General features: G+C 39.7%; 1 protein-coding gene across 1 annotated transcript in view; it reads left to right on the top strand.

Moving 5' to 3' along the window:
- The first annotated feature begins 393 nt into the window (after nt 1-393).
- The window catches only part of Dnah6 (dynein axonemal heavy chain 6), a 296,200-nt gene continuing 279,517 nt past the window's right edge, over nt 394-17,076 (top strand). The window contains exons 1-4 of the mRNA XM_023702951.1: nt 394-480; nt 1,292-1,524; nt 10,534-10,704; nt 14,228-14,490. Coding sequence (XP_023558719.1) covers nt 1,300-1,524; nt 10,534-10,704; nt 14,228-14,490 — 659 coding nt within the window. The 5' untranslated portion in view covers nt 394-480; nt 1,292-1,299. The remainder of the gene's footprint in view (nt 481-1,291; nt 1,525-10,533; nt 10,705-14,227; nt 14,491-17,076) is intronic.

The raw sequence follows: 17,076 nt of genomic DNA, 5'->3' as shown, positions 1-17,076 counted from the left end.
GTGTAACAAATGTCACTCTCCTGAGATTCTTGATTCCTGAAGCAGGTAATCTGAGATCAAAGTGACCTTCAAGTCAGTGTTGACCCTCTTAAGAGAAGAGATTCCTGTAGTTGGTGCAGTGAACAGGGAGGATCAAAAGGTGAGCAAACCAATCTCTTTGCGGGTCTTGCAGGCACTGCACAAGTTTTCTGTTCCCCCCTCCGGAGAAAAATGGGCGGGCCGTTGAGGCTCTTCACCAACCAGCGATGCAAAAAACCATCCGGAAACACTGATTGGTTCAGTCACTTGCCGAGTACCTGGACTAAGACCCGTGATTCGCTGAGGCGTTACCGTGGTGACAGGCCAAGTAGTAGTGCAGGGAGCCGGCTTGGTGGCTGCTAGGCAACGAGAAACAGTCCGACTAGCTGACTTTCTGCTATCACAGGAGGTGTTGCTCAGTTTCCGGAGACCCCTCAGCCACGGTTGCTCCTGGAGGAAGTGGTGAGTCCCGGTGATGCCGAGCCTGGGGCCAGGGCTCCCAATTCTGGGCCAGAAACGTGGCATGATTTTCCCAGGCACGTAGGAAGGACTTGGAGAGGCAGAGAAATAAAGCGGGAAAGCACTGCAGTGATTTCCTAATTGCCTGTCATTTCAGAAGTGTGGAAAATGAGGAATAGCGACATCAAGAGACTAGACTTGTATGAGATCTATTTGGTCATGTCTAGGCCTGCGCTATTCAATATGGCAACTGCTGTCGCATGTGGCCGGTACTTTGCTCAGTTATGCTGTAGATTCGGGGCGCACACTGGATTTCGGGGGGCGTAGTGCCGCAAACTAAATTACCACAGTAATAATTTTTATGCTATGTATTGAAATGAAAATTTGAATATTAGATACGTAAAATTAAAATTAGTGTTTTCTTCTTCCTCCCCCTCCTCTTCTTCCTCCTCCTTGTCTTCGTTTTCTTTTTCTTTTTCTTGTGTTTTGTAGCTGGTCGCTTGGAAACTGGAAATAACATAGGAGGCCCTCAATTTTCTTGGTCAGCACTGAGCAAAACTTGGCCAGCTCTATATACCAACCCCTCGTTCAAGACCTTTTGTGCCATGATAGCATTTTGAGGAATATTTTCCTCAGGTACACCTACATTCACCCGATGGGATGAGAGCGTGTGCGGTGCTGAGTACAGGACCATTACAAAAGGGTCATTCAGGTGTTTTAGGACATTCTGCTTCAAAGTATAGAAGTCAGAATCTGCATTTTAACAAAGTCTTCAAGCTTTTCATTTTCCCTTTCCTTCCCCTGTCATTTCCAGAAATAAAGATGACTTATCAGACTACAGACAGCGAAATGGAGCTGAAAAGTCTTGAAGGTACTTCAGACAATCCTCAGCTTTCAAGAGTGAGTAATACGACATCAAAGAGAAGAGTGAGTTACCTAACATCTGCAGCAAATGAATCTGAGAGACAAGTCCTGACATTTAGGCACAGCACAAAAGCTCAGGAGAAGACAAGGAAAAGGCAGCAGCCGGTAAAGCTAGAGCCTCTGGTAAGTTTTGAAAAATCAGTATTTTGCCCATTTTGCTTATCCGGAGGAAGTTACAGCATTGTTTTAAGGAATGGACATTATTTTCAGACTTTTCACTGACAAAGAAAGGATGGAAACTTTAAAAGCTAAGAATGTGTTTATGAAACTGTACAAATAAGTTCCAAGATTTTATATAAAATTGGGAGATAAAGTGGTGAACCATTCTTTATGCATAAATTTTTCTCTAGGATTATGCACTATACAGATACTTACCTATCTGGATTAGGAGGCTCTTTTACATATTGAGATACCACTTTTCATTGTGAATATTAATTATACAGATAATAGATTTGCTCTTTGGAAGATTCATACATATATGTAACGTATTTTAATGATTTTTAACCTCCCATGTATTATTGACCTTGCCTCTCTTCCCCCACCACCTATATTCCCTTTCTCAGCTCTCATAGTCCTTAGGATAACGTTTAATACTTAAAACTCCAGGAAAAGTGATATGCATTCTTTTTTTAAGATTACATGACTGGAGTTCTGAAAAATTTATGTGTGTCTGATAAAATTTTCAGAAAGTCTTTGTACCCTTGGATAATTATAAATGCATGCAAAGGACCAATGAAGTATAAAAAGGTAAAGTTCTTATCTCCCATGTTCACATATTTACTCTTACTCATGCTTGTGTGCCCTTCAAACCATCCTGTATTTTTTTTCAAGTGGATTTGTATATACAAATGTGTGGAAATATGTATAGTTTTAAAGTATGATTGTACAAGATATACTGATTGTGTCAGTTAGCTTTGCTGTTTTTTCAAAAATATGAGATCCCAATTGTTGAGTCTTTGAAGCATTTGCTGAGCAATTTGATTTTTGTTCATGAACTCTTTACCTATCCCTATGTCCTTAAGGTTTCTACCTACTTTCTATTCCAGAAGATTTAGTATTTCAGTTTTAATATTTAAGTCTTTGATCCATGTTGACTGTAGTTTTGTGGATGGTGATAGGCATGGGTCTATTTTAAGCCTTCAGCATGTGGAAAGCCAGTATTTCCAGAACCGTTTATTGAAGAGGCTACCTTTCCTCCAATGAACATGTTTGGTCCCTTCATTCAAGATAAGGTAGCTGAGTGTGCTTGCAGTTTTGTCTGTATCTTCTAATCTGTTCCATTGATCCTCAGGTCTATTTTTATGCCAGTACCATGCTGATTTTATCACAGTAGCTTTGTAGTATAGTTTCAAGTTAGGGATCATGATGCCTCCTACCTTTCCTCTGTTGCCTAGGATTGCTTTTGCTATTCTAGGTTCTCTCCTGGGTCCAGATGAATTTTAAGAGTGCTTTTTCTACATCTGTGAGGTTTACTAATGGTATTTTAATTGGGATTGCATTGAATCTGTATAACAATTTTGGAAGGATGGCCATTTTCACAACGTTGGTTCTTCTTATCCAGGAGCAAGGAATATCTTTTCATTTTCTGAAATCTGCTTTGATCTCTTTTTTCAGAGTTCTATAATTGTTGCCATATAAATCTTTTACTTCTTTTGTGAGATTGATTCCTAAGTATTGCTTATTAGATTTTTCATGTCTGTTAAAATCTGTCTTATATATTTTGATGCTCGTACATTGGGGTACCTATATATTTGTAATTATTATCTCTTCTTTTTGCAGTTTTCCCCTAACAAGTATGTAGTGATCTTCTTTGTCTATTTTAATCACACCTGGTTTGAAGTTGACATTGTCAGCAACCAGAATAGCTACCCCTACTTTTTTCTGGGTTCCTGTCACAGGGAGTATTGTTTTCCATCCTTTAACATTCAGTCTATTAATTTGTTTTTAAGTTAAATATGTTTCTTGTATGCACCATATTGTTGTATTTTGTTTTTTTATCCATTCTACAAGTCTGCTTCTTTTGATTGGAGAACTGAGGCCATTTGCATTAATAATGATAACTGATACGCATTGGCTTGTATTTGTCATGTTGTTTTCCTACTTGGGGGATCCCTAGTTTTCCCCTTTGCTTCATTGTTTGTTCTACTTGGTTGTCCTCTTCTATTGTTGTTGAAGTTGGTGGTCATCTTGGTCTCTTTCTAAATATCTGTCAGTACTCTTTGTAGAGTTGGTTTGATTGTCATGAATTTCTTCAGTTGTTATTGGTCATGGTCATATCTAATCTCTCCATTAAACTTGATAGTTTTTCAGAATATGTCAATCTAGGTTTAAAGTTGTTTTCTTTCAGGACCTCAAATATCTCACCCCAAGCTCTTCTTGATTTCATAATTTGTGTTGAGAAATCTGCCATGATTCTGGTGGGATTTCCATAATAGGTGATCTGTTTCTTCTCTCTAACAGCTTTTACTCTTCTGTTCGTTTGCTCAGTTTCTGGGATCTTGATTATTATGTGTCTGGGTGATGATTTGTTTTGATTATAGCTAGCTGGAGTTCTATATGTTTCAGTTACTGTATATCAGATTCTTCTCCCTTGCTCAGGAAATTTTCTGCTATTATTTCTGAAAACACTTTTTTATGTCTTTTGTAATATCTCCATCTGTTTTGTTGATACCAGTTAGTCTTATATCATTTTTCTTTGCATTGTCTTGTAGCTGTTGTATTGTTATTTCCTAGTTTCTCATTTTTGAGATGTTTCCTTTCTTGTTCACTAGCTGCAATGCTGTCTTGAAGGTCTGAAATTCTATCATTTGTTTCATTTGAGTGGTTTTGCCAGGTTTCAATGGAATTCTTAATGTCCTGGATATCATTTTTAATCTGTTTCATGCATTCTAATTCTTTCCTGTATTGTTCATGCAATGTTTCCATCATTTTCCTATTCCCTTCTATTTTTTTAATCTATGTCTTCCTTAGATGTATCGAACAATTCTTTCATAATTATAGTCATTTCATTTTTTACCTGAGAGATTATTCCTTATCTGATTTCTTCCATAGCCTGATGGAGTTGTTTCTTTCCTTCAGTTGCTATCATCTCATAAATTTCAGGTATGTGACTTCCAAGTTCTTCTGTGATCTTGTCTCCTGGACTTATTTTAGGTGAGTTAGAGGCCTGAGATTGCCTTTTGTTCCTTCCTTTTGTCATTTTTTGCAGTGATAATAGATGGGTGGGGTGCAGGTCATCAAGGTTCTCCAGAGTGTGGAAGGGCAGGGTTGGCTTGCCAAAGCTCTTGCTATGTGGAGTTCATTGTGGTTTCTACCTCACTTAAGGGGGCAGACTGGGAGGTAAGCCTCAGTTCAGGGGGAATCCAATGATGATGAACACAGGCTTAAGATGTGCGAGGCTCTTTCGATGGGGGATTGGTGCAGGGTGGTGCTCTATAAGGCTGGTGCAGGTTGCTGTGGTAGTCATGACTCCCTGGTGGTCTTCAGGCTCAGGTATGGCAGCAACTCAGCACACTTTGGTGGGAAGGCTGGAGAGGAAGGCATAGCCTGCCAGGTCTCTCCATCAGTCTTTAGGACGAGCAGGGGCTGCTAGATTCAGCAAACTCTGGCAGGATGGTTCTGCGTCTTTTAATTGTATTTTTATTCTCTTTTAATATAAAGCATCTCATAGCTAATTTTTTTATCGTATTTCCTGAAGAGTCTAGGACTGTTCTGTAGTATATTACACACGCTTGATATGTCTGATCATTCGCTGTGCCACCTGATGCATTTCTGTAGCTCCTATAAGTCTATAGCCTTAGTGAGAGTAAAAGATCTTTATCTTTTGTTTTTTTCTGCCAGTAAAAAAAATTCACAAACTCACGGCTTTATTTATTTAATAAATTTTAAATCAAATATAGACTTTTTGAAATTCAAATTGTCCCATAAACTTACTAGTTAACATCTTCTGCAGAGAACAACTTCATCTCCTGTACTTAAATGCCAAAATGAAGGTCTGGATTTAAAGCTTTTTTAAAGTTCACTATTTTACTCCATTAGTGTGATTTTTTCATGTGGTGCTTAAATTCATCCATGGGCATATCTGGCTTTTTGCTGTCAACAACAACAGCTTTTGAGTACTTCCTTGCCTTCTGACCCAGCCCCACAAAAACAGTCAAAGTTCACTTTGTAATTTCCCTGCTTTAGCCATGGCGTTAGGCATCTTTTTTAATGGGAAAGAACATGTGGAACCAAAGATGTGGCTACCATGAGTACGTCTTACTACTTGGCATGTATTTGCATCTTTAAAAAGACATAGAGTTGCAATGTGTTTGTGTATGAATTTAATATTTAAAATCTGGAATTTATATTAACTGTACTCATTCCAGGTTAAAGCCTATGACGTTCCTTGACTTTATCTTCTCTCTTCTATATTTTTCTGTCCCTTCAATAGTGAACAGCACCTCTCTCTCTCTCTTTTTCTCTCTCTCTCTGTGTGTCTCTGTCTCTCTCTTTCATTGCAGCATTTTCATACATGCATATAATATATCATGATCGTATATACCCCCTTCCTCCTCCCTGACTCGTTTCTTCTTGTGTAACAGTCATCCATCCTTCTACTACAGTCGTCTTTTTTTCTAGATTCTACATATGCAGGAAAACATGTGACACTTGTCTTTGTGAATCTGGACTAATTTGCTTAGTGGGATGATATTTTCCATCTTCCTGTGAATGACAAGATTTAGTTCTTCTTTATGGCTGGATAATACTCCATTATGTGTATGTACCACATTTTTCTTTGTCTGTTCTTTCTGACAGGTATCTAGGCTGTTTCCATAATGTGGCTATAGGGAGTTGAAAAACATAGTTCTTAGCAACACCAATATATCTACTCATTTCCATAGAAATGCATGAAAATGTTTTAAAATTGCTACATCAATACCATTATAGTAGCAGATCTACTTGATAAAACTCAAAATTTTTTTGAACCATAATTAAAAAGCCTTTCTCTTTCTCCAAATTATAAAAGAATTCACCCTTGTTTTCTTTTAATATTTTTGTGATATTGGTTTCTACATCTGTATCTCTTTTTCACTGGGACTACATCCTAATATATGAATCAAATTTTACCTTTTCCCTAATTATTTTTTTAGGAGTTCCATTACCATTTATTGCTAATAATACCACAGCTGCTTCTACACTGTTTATGAAAAACAACACCTATTTTTCAATTAAACTTATGCAAAGAAAAATTATAAAGCCTGAATGAGAAACACTAAGACCTGCTCACTGGCCTTCCATACTTGCAGAAGGCAAGAATCAATATGGCTATTAATAAAATTCTTCTAGGCCAGTGAGATAGCTCAGCAGTCTAAAGCTCCTGCTTAGGCAAGTTTAGGCAGGCACAAGGCACCGCGGTTGGATCCCTGGCACCACATGCCACACCAGCGTCACCCCCAGGGTGGGCTGAGCTTGCCAAAATAATAATAATAATAATAATAATAATACGAAATAAAATTCTTCCCTAGTTGATCTCATTTTAATTCAATCTTAGACTTCAAAATCCTGTTTCTTGGGGGCCTGCCCCTTAGCTCAGTTCTTTAAGTGGCTGCTTCCACAAAGCAGTCAGGCTCAGGTTGCTGTGGTTCGATCCCCACAACTCCAGCCAGCCAAGCCTGCCCTGAAGGCTTTTGGGGCAAAACAAAACAAAACGAAACAAAATCCTGTTTCTTGAATTTTGACAATATTATCCTCAAATACAAGCTGAATAACAAACCTATAAAAATGACATAATCATGAAAAAGAATAGAAAGGTAGTTATCTGCCCAACTAGGTACAAACATTTTTAATTCAGTTTTTATAATTAAGACAGTGTATAATAATCAACTTCCAAGAAGACCAAAAAGATAGCATGACGAACCCAGGAAAAAACCCACAGCAAAATACAAAATTTATATTATTCAGAAGTAACATCAAACTTCAATGAAGGAAAAATGAATTACTTAACAAATGGTACTGTAATGGCTGATTTATGTATAAAGAAAAAAACAGAGTTCCACTTCCACAATAATAAAAACTAAATTCCAGGTAGATTTTAAAAAATGTAAAAGAGACTATTTTTCTGAATTCAGGATTGCTTATAGACTGGAAGTTGGAAATTTAGTTCTCTTTCCCATCTTACAAGATGGTGGGTGAAAAAACTGAGAAGCCAGACACTAAAGAGAAGAAACTTAAAGCCAAGAAGGCTTCTGCCAGTAGTACTGGTAAAAAGGGCAATGTGAATGTAGTAAAGTCCAAGAAGGAGCAGCCTCAGTGCAGCCAAAATCCTGTCCTGGTTAAAGGAATTAGTAGATATTCCTGATCTGCTATGTATTCCAGAAAGGCTTTATACAAGAGAAAGTACACAGCTGCTAAATCAAAGTTAAGAAGGAGAAAGTTCTTGCTACGATCACAAAACCAATCGGTGGGGACAAGAATGGTGGCACCCAGGTGGTTAAGCTTCAAAAAAAATGCCTGGATACTACCCTACTAAAGATGTGCCCCAAAACCTCGTGAGCCATGGCTAGAAACCCTTCAGTCAGCATCTGAGGAAACCTTGAGCTAGCATCACTCCCAGCATCTTGATCATTCCCACTGGCATCACAAAGGCAAGAGAGTGGTCTTCCTGAAGCAGTTGGCCAGTGGCTTGCTACTTGAGACTGGGCCTCTTAGCCTTAATCGTGTTCCTCTACAAAGAACACACCAGAAATTTGCCATTGCTACCTCTACAAAAATTGATATCGGCAAAGTGAAAATCCCCAAACACCTCACTGATGCTTACTTCAAGAAGAAGAAGCTGCAGAAACCCAGACACCAGGAGAGTGAGATCTTCAACACCAAGAGAGATACCAGAGTTCAGAGTAGTGCACGGTGGATCAGAAAACAGTGGACTCACAGATTTTAGCAAAAATCAAAGCTGCTCCTCAATTCCAGGGCTACCTGCAATCCGTTTTTGCTCTGACAAATAGAATTTATCCTCATAAATTAGTGTTCTAAATTTCTTACTAAGAACCTAATTAAATAACTGATACATTAAAAAGAATGAATTCAGATTAGGAAGGAGGTGTTGAATTAAGTTGATTTCGGAGCAAAGTCTTTTCCTGGAGTAAGGCAGGTCATTTCATTATATGTAGGTATAATGAATCAATATGTCACTAGAGTAAGGAGACCTAGCAAGCTAAACAATGTATAGGCATTGGTGCCTTTCATAGTTTGAGCCAGATCACTGTGCACTTGGGCTTCACTGGCCATTGAAGCTTGTTTAGCAGTATCCCTATCCCTAGCCTTTTGCCTATCAGATGTCAGTAGCATAACCTCTAGCTGGAACAACCAAAAATGTCTACTGACTTTGGGGCAGAAGGCATAGTTGTCCTAGGTTAAAAACCACCTCTTTAAAATCAGAGAATTTTTTCTAACACCCACAAACCGTCTCTGATCTTTTATTGCTAACTGTATGTACCTCATCAGAGCAAATAGCATACGCCATGCAGGTGGCTAAGTACGTCCTGCACTCGTGCGACCATTGTGATTGCCAGATAAAGTCCACATAACAGTGTTAAGTCTATATTCAATGGCATGAAGTGCGTTCACAGTGTTGTACAATCACAGAGCCCATCCCTTTCCAGAACTTTCCCACCACCTCCCACTAATTCTACTGTTTGAATCTCTAGTCATTTTGGTTGTCTAGTACTCTCTAGTAGCTTCTCCTAAGAGTGCAATCTTCCTGCATTCTTGAGTGTTCACCGGCTTGTGTTTACAACTTTTATACTTGAATACCCACTGGGATGGAAACAGAATCCTTGAATCAAATGATCTTTCTTTGGGTATCTTAAACATGCATTCCATTTTCTTCTGGTTTAGACCACTGTGTACAAAATTTAACAACAACAAGATTTTTGTTAAGTGACTTGATTCTTCTCACCTGGATTCTCACTTCCCTCTTCCTTCAAGCACCTTTACCACAGTGAGTGCTGACAGGGGTTATTCTGGGGTCCCATCCCACATGCTTGGTGTGTCCTTTTAATAGTGAAAATCAGGGCTTGGTTATTATCTGAAAAACCTTTTTGCTCTTCTCTTTTGAGGTTTCATAAGTCCAGTTTATTTTCTTTTTTATAATTTCTCGTTTTTTAGTTCACTTTGAATGATAATCTTTTTCATTAGTGTGCACAAGCTTCTCAGTGCAGTACTTTTCTAGGATAAGTAGGGCTATTGTTCTGTTCCTTACTCTCTTCTGTTTTTTCTTAAGATAAGCTCAGTGTGAGAGCTAATACAGCCCTTTTCTGTTCCCACTGTTAAAACATATCTGTAAAGTGATGCTAATTTTTCAGTGCTTTTTCTAAGGGGGGATTTTGGCTAACTACTTTTCAAATTCTAGAACTTCCTCGTCTTTTTTTTCCCCACTAATTGATTAAAGAGATGTCTGTACTTTCTGGGATCTCCTTCCTGTGCTCCTTTTCCTCACATTCATCTAGATTTTCTTTTCCTTGCCCTGTCCTATCTGTCTCCCACAGTGAGTATTGAATTCCTTACAGCTACTTTCCAATATGACACTTTGCCTAGGATGGACCTTTCTTCAGCTCATTTCTAAGACCCAAGCTGCTTTGCTCTCTTCAGTCTACCACAGTAACCTATGAGTTAGAACTGGAAGAACTCACCCGTTTCCACTGCTGTTCTGTTTGACCCCGTACTTTCCTTTGAGTCCCTGTCAGAAAAATTGGAGATCCCTGTTCTCATGGCCATTACATGCCCGGATGACTTCCATTTCTTTAGCACACAAATTATTGCTTCTTGTCACCAAGTGGCAGTGAACAGTGGGGATTTGTCATGGACAACTGGGATATGTGTGATTTCATCCTTTGACTTTTCTGTGATAACCTTACTGCTAGAAGTATTGGAGGTAAATTAAAGCACCAAATCAGTGGAAACTAAGCAGAAAAGTTTTAATCAAGTAATAGATCAAGGATAGCCAACAGTAGTAGTGCTGATGAGACTGTGGTTTTGGTAGGAAATGATTCCAGGGTGAGCAGTTTCTAACAGGACAAAGCCAAAAGGCTGTGAAGAATCAGGCAAGTTCACATTATTAAAAAGTTTAATCTGTCTCTCTATTCCCCAAAGCCAGTGCTAAGAGCCTACCAAGATCATAAGCAGCCGGAATATATACACGAACAGAATCGCATTCAGTTAATCAGTCGTGGAATCCTTAAACCACGGGCAAGCATAGCAGAAAGGAGTTCTATCAAGTCTCTTACTCCACTGGAGCCTCAAGATGTTATGGGGATAAAGAAGGTACAGAATAATACTAAAATACTTAAGCAATACTTTTAATTTTAATTTCTGTTTTATTTGGCCTTGCTAATATGATTTTAACTCCTGAGAATAGTAGCAAAATAATTTTCTTCTAAAAGGAGGCACATGTGTTTGGGAAATATGGTATCTCTCAGTTCTTCCCATTTAAATAAAATGAAAATCATAAAGGAAGCTTTCAACACCTGTGTCTCTGGCTTTCTCTAAGATGTAGCAGTATATTGAACGCTGTACAATTGTTTTCAAAAACAAAAATCTTTGGAGACCTCGTTGAGAAGCGGTAAAATAGACAGTCAGCACAAAAGAATGCTTTGGTAAGAACTGGGAGAGAATTGGTAGAGCTGGTAAGAATTGTAGAGCAATAAAGTTGTCTTCCAGGACCTAAATGGATAGTGCTTAGGAGGAAAAATGACTAGAGCTTGGCTTCTCAAGATTACCTGTAGGTAATTCAAGAAAGAAAAAATATGGGAGAAAATGTGAAGGGTCCAGCTTCAGTAAAGATGCTGAAACAGCCGAGATATCTCTGAACTTTTGGTTAAAAGACCCTTGAGTGCGCATTAAGTATTTGAATGCCAGTTTGGTTTCAGGCATGGGGCTACAGTGCTGGAAATGCAAAGTTAAGTACTGGCTCGGCAGAGTGCAGTGGCCAGGGTTCCCAGTGTTGTGCCGGCTCTTCCCCCAGGGTGTGCTCAGAGGCGATTGAGACTGGGCATGGTGGCATGCGCCTGTAATCCCAGCACTTGGGAGATTGAAAACAGGAAAATCACTATGAGTCCGAGACCCTGTAGACCCTGTTCTAAATTCATTAAGGAAAAAAAAAAGTATTCTCTCTGGCCTTGAAGATTTCAGAGTCTGGAAGTGGGCAATATTCAACTGCAGTCAGGCACAGTAATAGCTCTCACTGTTCAGTTAGGGTATAAAATGGTAAAGAACTGAATGGAATAGACTCACACCCTGTTGCGTGAGGGACAGTTAGCAGAGGAAGAGCCACCCTTGGAATTTCACTAAGCTCAATGGATGCAGTAGATAAGGTGGAAGAGATGGGGCTTAAAGAGAAGTCAGCTGGACAGGAGCTCACTGTAGATTTGGGTGAAGTCATCCTTAGAGACTACAGTCAGATGGGAAATTATATGGAGTTCATAACCTCAGTCAGTACAGGTTCTGTGAAGAGGAGAGAGCTTAGAGCCAGAAAAGATTTAATTTTCGTTAAGCTAATTCATTAGGCACAAAATGGACTTCTGGTACTTGAGTTTAAAGAAATGGCCAAATAGGGTGAAAGAGCTGAAAAGGAACAGTAGGTTATGGGCAGTGGGTCCTGGTTGTAACTCACTCCAGTGAAGAATTCAGTAAAAAGCTAGAGATTAAAGGAAATGGGGGGTAAAGTGGGATAGTCCATAGTACAGGAAAAGATTATTTATTCTGAGAAGAGGATTACTCCTCAGTACTGATTTCTCATGAGTTGAAAATGGAAATATGAATTATCTGAGAAAGCAAAGCAGGGGGAAAGGAAGGAAAGAAGAAAAGAATGAAGGAAGAGAGGAACAAAGGAAGGAAGGAACTAAGGAAGGAAAAGAGGGCGGGAAGGAGAGAGGAAAGGGAAAAGGATGGAAGGGACTGAAAGGAAGAAGGAAGAAGGGAAGGAAGGAAAGGAAGAGAGGGAGAAAGGAAAGAAAGACTCTAGTGACTAAGAAATATGTTGACATAATTGAACTGGGCAACCATGAGCGAGAATTGCTATCGTTGATCCACAGCATATGAACAAATGCTTCCTGTACCCTCCATCCCAGCTCTCAATGTGTGACTTCTAAGTTGGTAACATCTTCCCGCTGAGTTGCGTAATTAGAAATAAGCACTCATATGAAAATGTGTAGCCTTGTTAGTGAATGAATCTTTCACTTACAAGGAAGTAAAATTTTGAAAAAGATATACTAAAAATTTTTTTCTATTAAAATAATAACACTTCATTTTAAGAAAATATTGAACTTGACTGTAACCCTTGCTGCAATCTTGAGAGAAGACAATGTGGATCTTTCCACATTTTGCACATCAGATTTGGCCCATTCTTTGAAAACAGAGAATAATACCTCTGCCACCATGCATGACAACTTTTGAGTTAAAGATGTATTTCCTTCAGCTCTGGACTTGCTGAGCCTCTCTCAAATTGCCATTCTGTGGGATATGTTTTGTCAGAAGTGGAAAATGATGTTTATGAATGCAAACTGTCTGAGAAAGTTATTCCACTGAGCTCCTAATAATGAAGCTCTTGTAGAAATAGTGGCCTCAAGCCAGCCAGATAGCTCAGCGGATTAAAGTGCCTGCTTAGGCAGATGCAGGAACTGGGGTTCAATCACTGATGTGCAATGCTGGTCCCACCCCAGGGGCATACTGAGAGAGCTAATGAGACTGGGTGCTGTAGTGCCTGTAATCCCAGCACTTGGGAGGCTGAGAGAGGAAAGATCACTACAAGTATGATCTGTATGTAAGACCCATGTAGACCCCGTACTAAAAACACAAAAAAAGGAAAGAAAAAGAAAAAGAAATGGTGGCCTCTATCAGCTCTGCAATGGGCACTAAATAAGTGTATATATTTGCATGAGTTACTCAGTGAAGCAAGCCTTGTGTGGTGACTGTTTTCTCTAGGCAGTTACCTTTGCCCTACCAGAGGCAAGTGATGGTCTTTGAAGGTTGTGTCAGACATCCTCAAGTGCGGTTGGTAATCACCTCTGTAGAGAGAAGGACATGAGTGATGCTTCCCTAGTGTTTTGGGGGATGAACAAAAGGGTATGAGTGGCACGGAAATAGACCTGAAGCCCTCAGGTGTGAGCATGGGGAGGGTGGGACTTAGCAGTGCTGCTTCCTGTAAGACGGTCAGCCAGGAAGGCCCACATCCCCTGTGAGCAAAGTAGAAATGGGGAGCTACATCCCAACAGTAGTGAGTCAGAATCTGCATTTTAACAAGACCCCAGGAATTCACACGCACATTTTAGTTGCAGAACACTGGTCTACAGAACAGATGATTATTACTTAATAAAATAATTGCTTCTCAAAGCCTACTACCACTGATTCCCCATCTCATCATAAGCGCCCCTCACATTTGCAGAGAAGTAAAGTTTATCATGCATTATGATAACAATTGTCTGGATTTCACTCCCCGAAAAGCATCAAAGTGATAAGAACAGGGAGGAGCCTGAAGAGAGAAGCCTGTTAGGATAGATACTGGGCAGCCGAGTGAGGAGTATAGTGTGTTCCCATGAGCACCAGAGAGCTCGTAGCAGAGGGGCCTAAAGATCATGGAACTCAAGGAGCAGGCCATGGGCCCTGACCCTGAGACAGCCCTGTGGAAGCGTTTGTGCACTTGAGCAGATAGCTCTGAGAAGGGACCTCACGCCCTAGCAGCAGTTTGAAATTTTTCAGTTTCAGCATGCTTGTCCTTGAAAATCATATTTTGTCCTTCCCTTTTTTTTTTTTCTCAAAAACTCATTTTTAAAAACTTGGTTTTGTTTAGATCCATCGGCCCTCTGTTGAGGTGTTCTCTCCTTCTCCTCCTAAACTGCCACGTACTGGTATTGGAAGAAGAGGCCTCTTTGGGACTAGGTCTTCCATGTATCCTAAGTACGTTTTCCACGACCCGGAAGAAGTCGTTAAAGCCAACATCCGTGATCCCTTGCAAATCATTAAAATAGTACGTGAAAATGAAACTCTCGGATTTCTTTATATGATCCCTGCAGTGCCAAGGTCTTCCATTGAGTATGACACGTATAATCTCAAGTGAGTTCTCATTTATGAAACAATTTATTTAATGCTGAAAATTACAAATAAGATTGTAGATATGACCCATAGTTTTTAAACTTATTTTTTCAATTTCTTGTTAATACATGTTTATAGTACATAATGTTCATGTTCATCCTAGGAGATTTATACATGTAATTAACAGATCTTCATTCTTTTTATATCGTTTCCCCCTCCTCCCTGCCCTCCCCTTCTGCCTCTGGACCATTGTTTCCTTTTTATCCACAGTTAATTTGATAATTATGCTAACTCCGACCAAAATAATTTCGTCATTCAATGATAACGAATCCCAATTTTAATTATTTCCACATTTCTTTCCCTTATCTACTGATAAAAACTAAATATGCTGCAAAGCACTATGCTCTTGTGCTTTTCATATGTGCATGTAGTATTATGCCAGCTATTTTTAATCAGTTTTACAGACATTTTGATATTTTGTGATTGCTAAGAAGAGATGGCAATCTGTAAGCAGTGGATGGTGTGCGATTTGTCTTGCGTATCATTCAGCCTTCCTTTGCAGAGTAGACAGAATTTTTTTTGGGGGGGGGCGGGACCAAGGATTGAACTCAGACCCTTGCGCTTGCCAGGGAAGCGCTTATTCCACTGAGCCATCTCCCCGGCCCCCTAGAATTTTTAATAAAGTGAACTTGATGGCATAGGACGCACACCAGTACTTCCCCTTCATTGTGCTGCTTGACACACATGTGTCATCAACATGATTTGAAAGAGCCACACCCATGTGAGTCTGTAAATTGCTTTAAAGTGCAGCACTGCAGATGACAGTGGATTAGAAGACCTGGAGATCATACTGGTTTTTCTCTGTTGCTTAGTTGGCTGACATGTGTTAGACAAGGCTTTGCTTGATAGTGATAGTAGGTTAACTTTGCCACCAAATTCTTCAAGCCACCTTTTCCATTCCCCACACTTATTCTTCTTTATTCAGTGTTGTAGTTCGGTTAAGCCAGATGACAATGAAGATGGCTTCCCGTTAGGGAGAGGGAAAAATATCTTACTTCAAATGTAAAATGATAACTTCACTGTAAACCCGAAAGATCTTAACAGGACTACGAATTTGTAGGAAGAACATTGATGCTAATGAAAATCAATCATTTAGCGATATTTATTGAGGAACTGTTTGAGGGGCTAGAGATATGTCAGAGACTCATCTAGACCAGAATCTCTGTCTTTATGGAGTTTACATCTCAGCAGAGGAAACCAGTAACAAACACGAAACATGAATAAATTCTCTGTTAAAAGATAGAAGTATTACAGCAAACTAGAGTAGGGTAGGGAAGATTGGGAACACAGGGCAAGAAATTGTGAATTAGCTAGAATGGTAGTGTGGGCCTCTTGGGAAGCTGGAATTTTAACAAGGACTTGATTAAGTATATTCCATAATCCAGGCAATAGTGATTTTGTTTTGTTTTTGGGGTTTGTTGTTGTTGTTGTTGTTGTTGTTGTTGTTGTTGTTTGGCAGAACTGGGGATTGAACTCAGGTCCTTGCGCTCACCAGGGAAGCACTTATTCCACTGAGCCATCTCCCCTGCCCCCTAACAGGGACTTGAAAGAGAAGTAAATTCTGTGTGGTCTGGGCAGAACACTCCAGGCAGCCAAAAACCAAGCGCAGATATCCTGAGGCAGGAGCACAGCTGGTCTAGTCAAGGAGCGAAGTCAGGGTGGTCCTGCTAAAGTAGACAGAGTGGGAGATGAGGACGCATCTTATAGGGCCTTTTTGACCACTGCAAGAATTTTAGCATCTTCTCTGAGAAGAAAAGGGAGACCCACTGAAGGATTTCCAGTAGAGGACTGTTGTGTTCTGGGTCCCACTTTGAAAAGAATCGCTCTTGCTGCTATGCAGAGAATAGTAGACTTTGGGGAGCAAGTATTGAACAGGAAGAATAACAGAAGCCTTTCATTATTCAGGTGAGAAATGGACCAGGTGGTAGCTGTGAGGTGGTGGGAAAATAGGTCTTTTTTGGAAATGTGAAAAGAAAGCCCACCAGATGTTTCCAGGGGCCTCATGTTTGTAGGGTGAGCCGCCAGAGAAGGGACCAGCATAACTTTGGTAAGCTATTTGTCTGCACAGAGGAAGAGCAGAATCCCTGTTAAACGAGGCTTGAAAGACTAGATGACCAAGATTATGAGAGAAAATAGGCACTTGAGCTTGGACGTACTACTTTGAGATACTGAAGGAAGGAAAGCATGCAGTGGTGGACAGAAAATAGGGGTTGAAAGACATTTTTTCAAGGTGAGAAAATTGATATGGATTTAAAGCCTTTTTATATAAGAATTTTTTAATAATACTTTAGTATTGCCAGTTTCACATGCTAACTTTTTGTGTGAGACAGGGTCTCACTGTGTAGTTCAGCTGGCCTTGAACTCCCAGCCATTCTCCTGCCTCAGCCTTCCAAGGGCTTGGTTCGAGGTGTGCACCACTACACCCAGCACTGCCTTGTTATTTTTTAAAAAATAGTTCTTTATCAGTTTTTGAAGATGAAGTTATAACTCATTAGGTGGAGAATAGTATAAAAGTAGTGTATTTCTTGATCTTAAAAATTATACTTC

Source organism: Octodon degus, unplaced genomic scaffold (genome assembly GCF_000260255.1).
Source record: "Octodon degus isolate 3935 unplaced genomic scaffold, OctDeg1.0 scaffold00162, whole genome shotgun sequence".
NCBI classification, from domain to species: Eukaryota; Metazoa; Chordata; class Mammalia; order Rodentia; family Octodontidae; genus Octodon; species Octodon degus.
The sequence above is the reverse complement of the archived record's forward strand: the minus strand, read 5'-3'. Positions and strand labels throughout refer to the sequence as shown.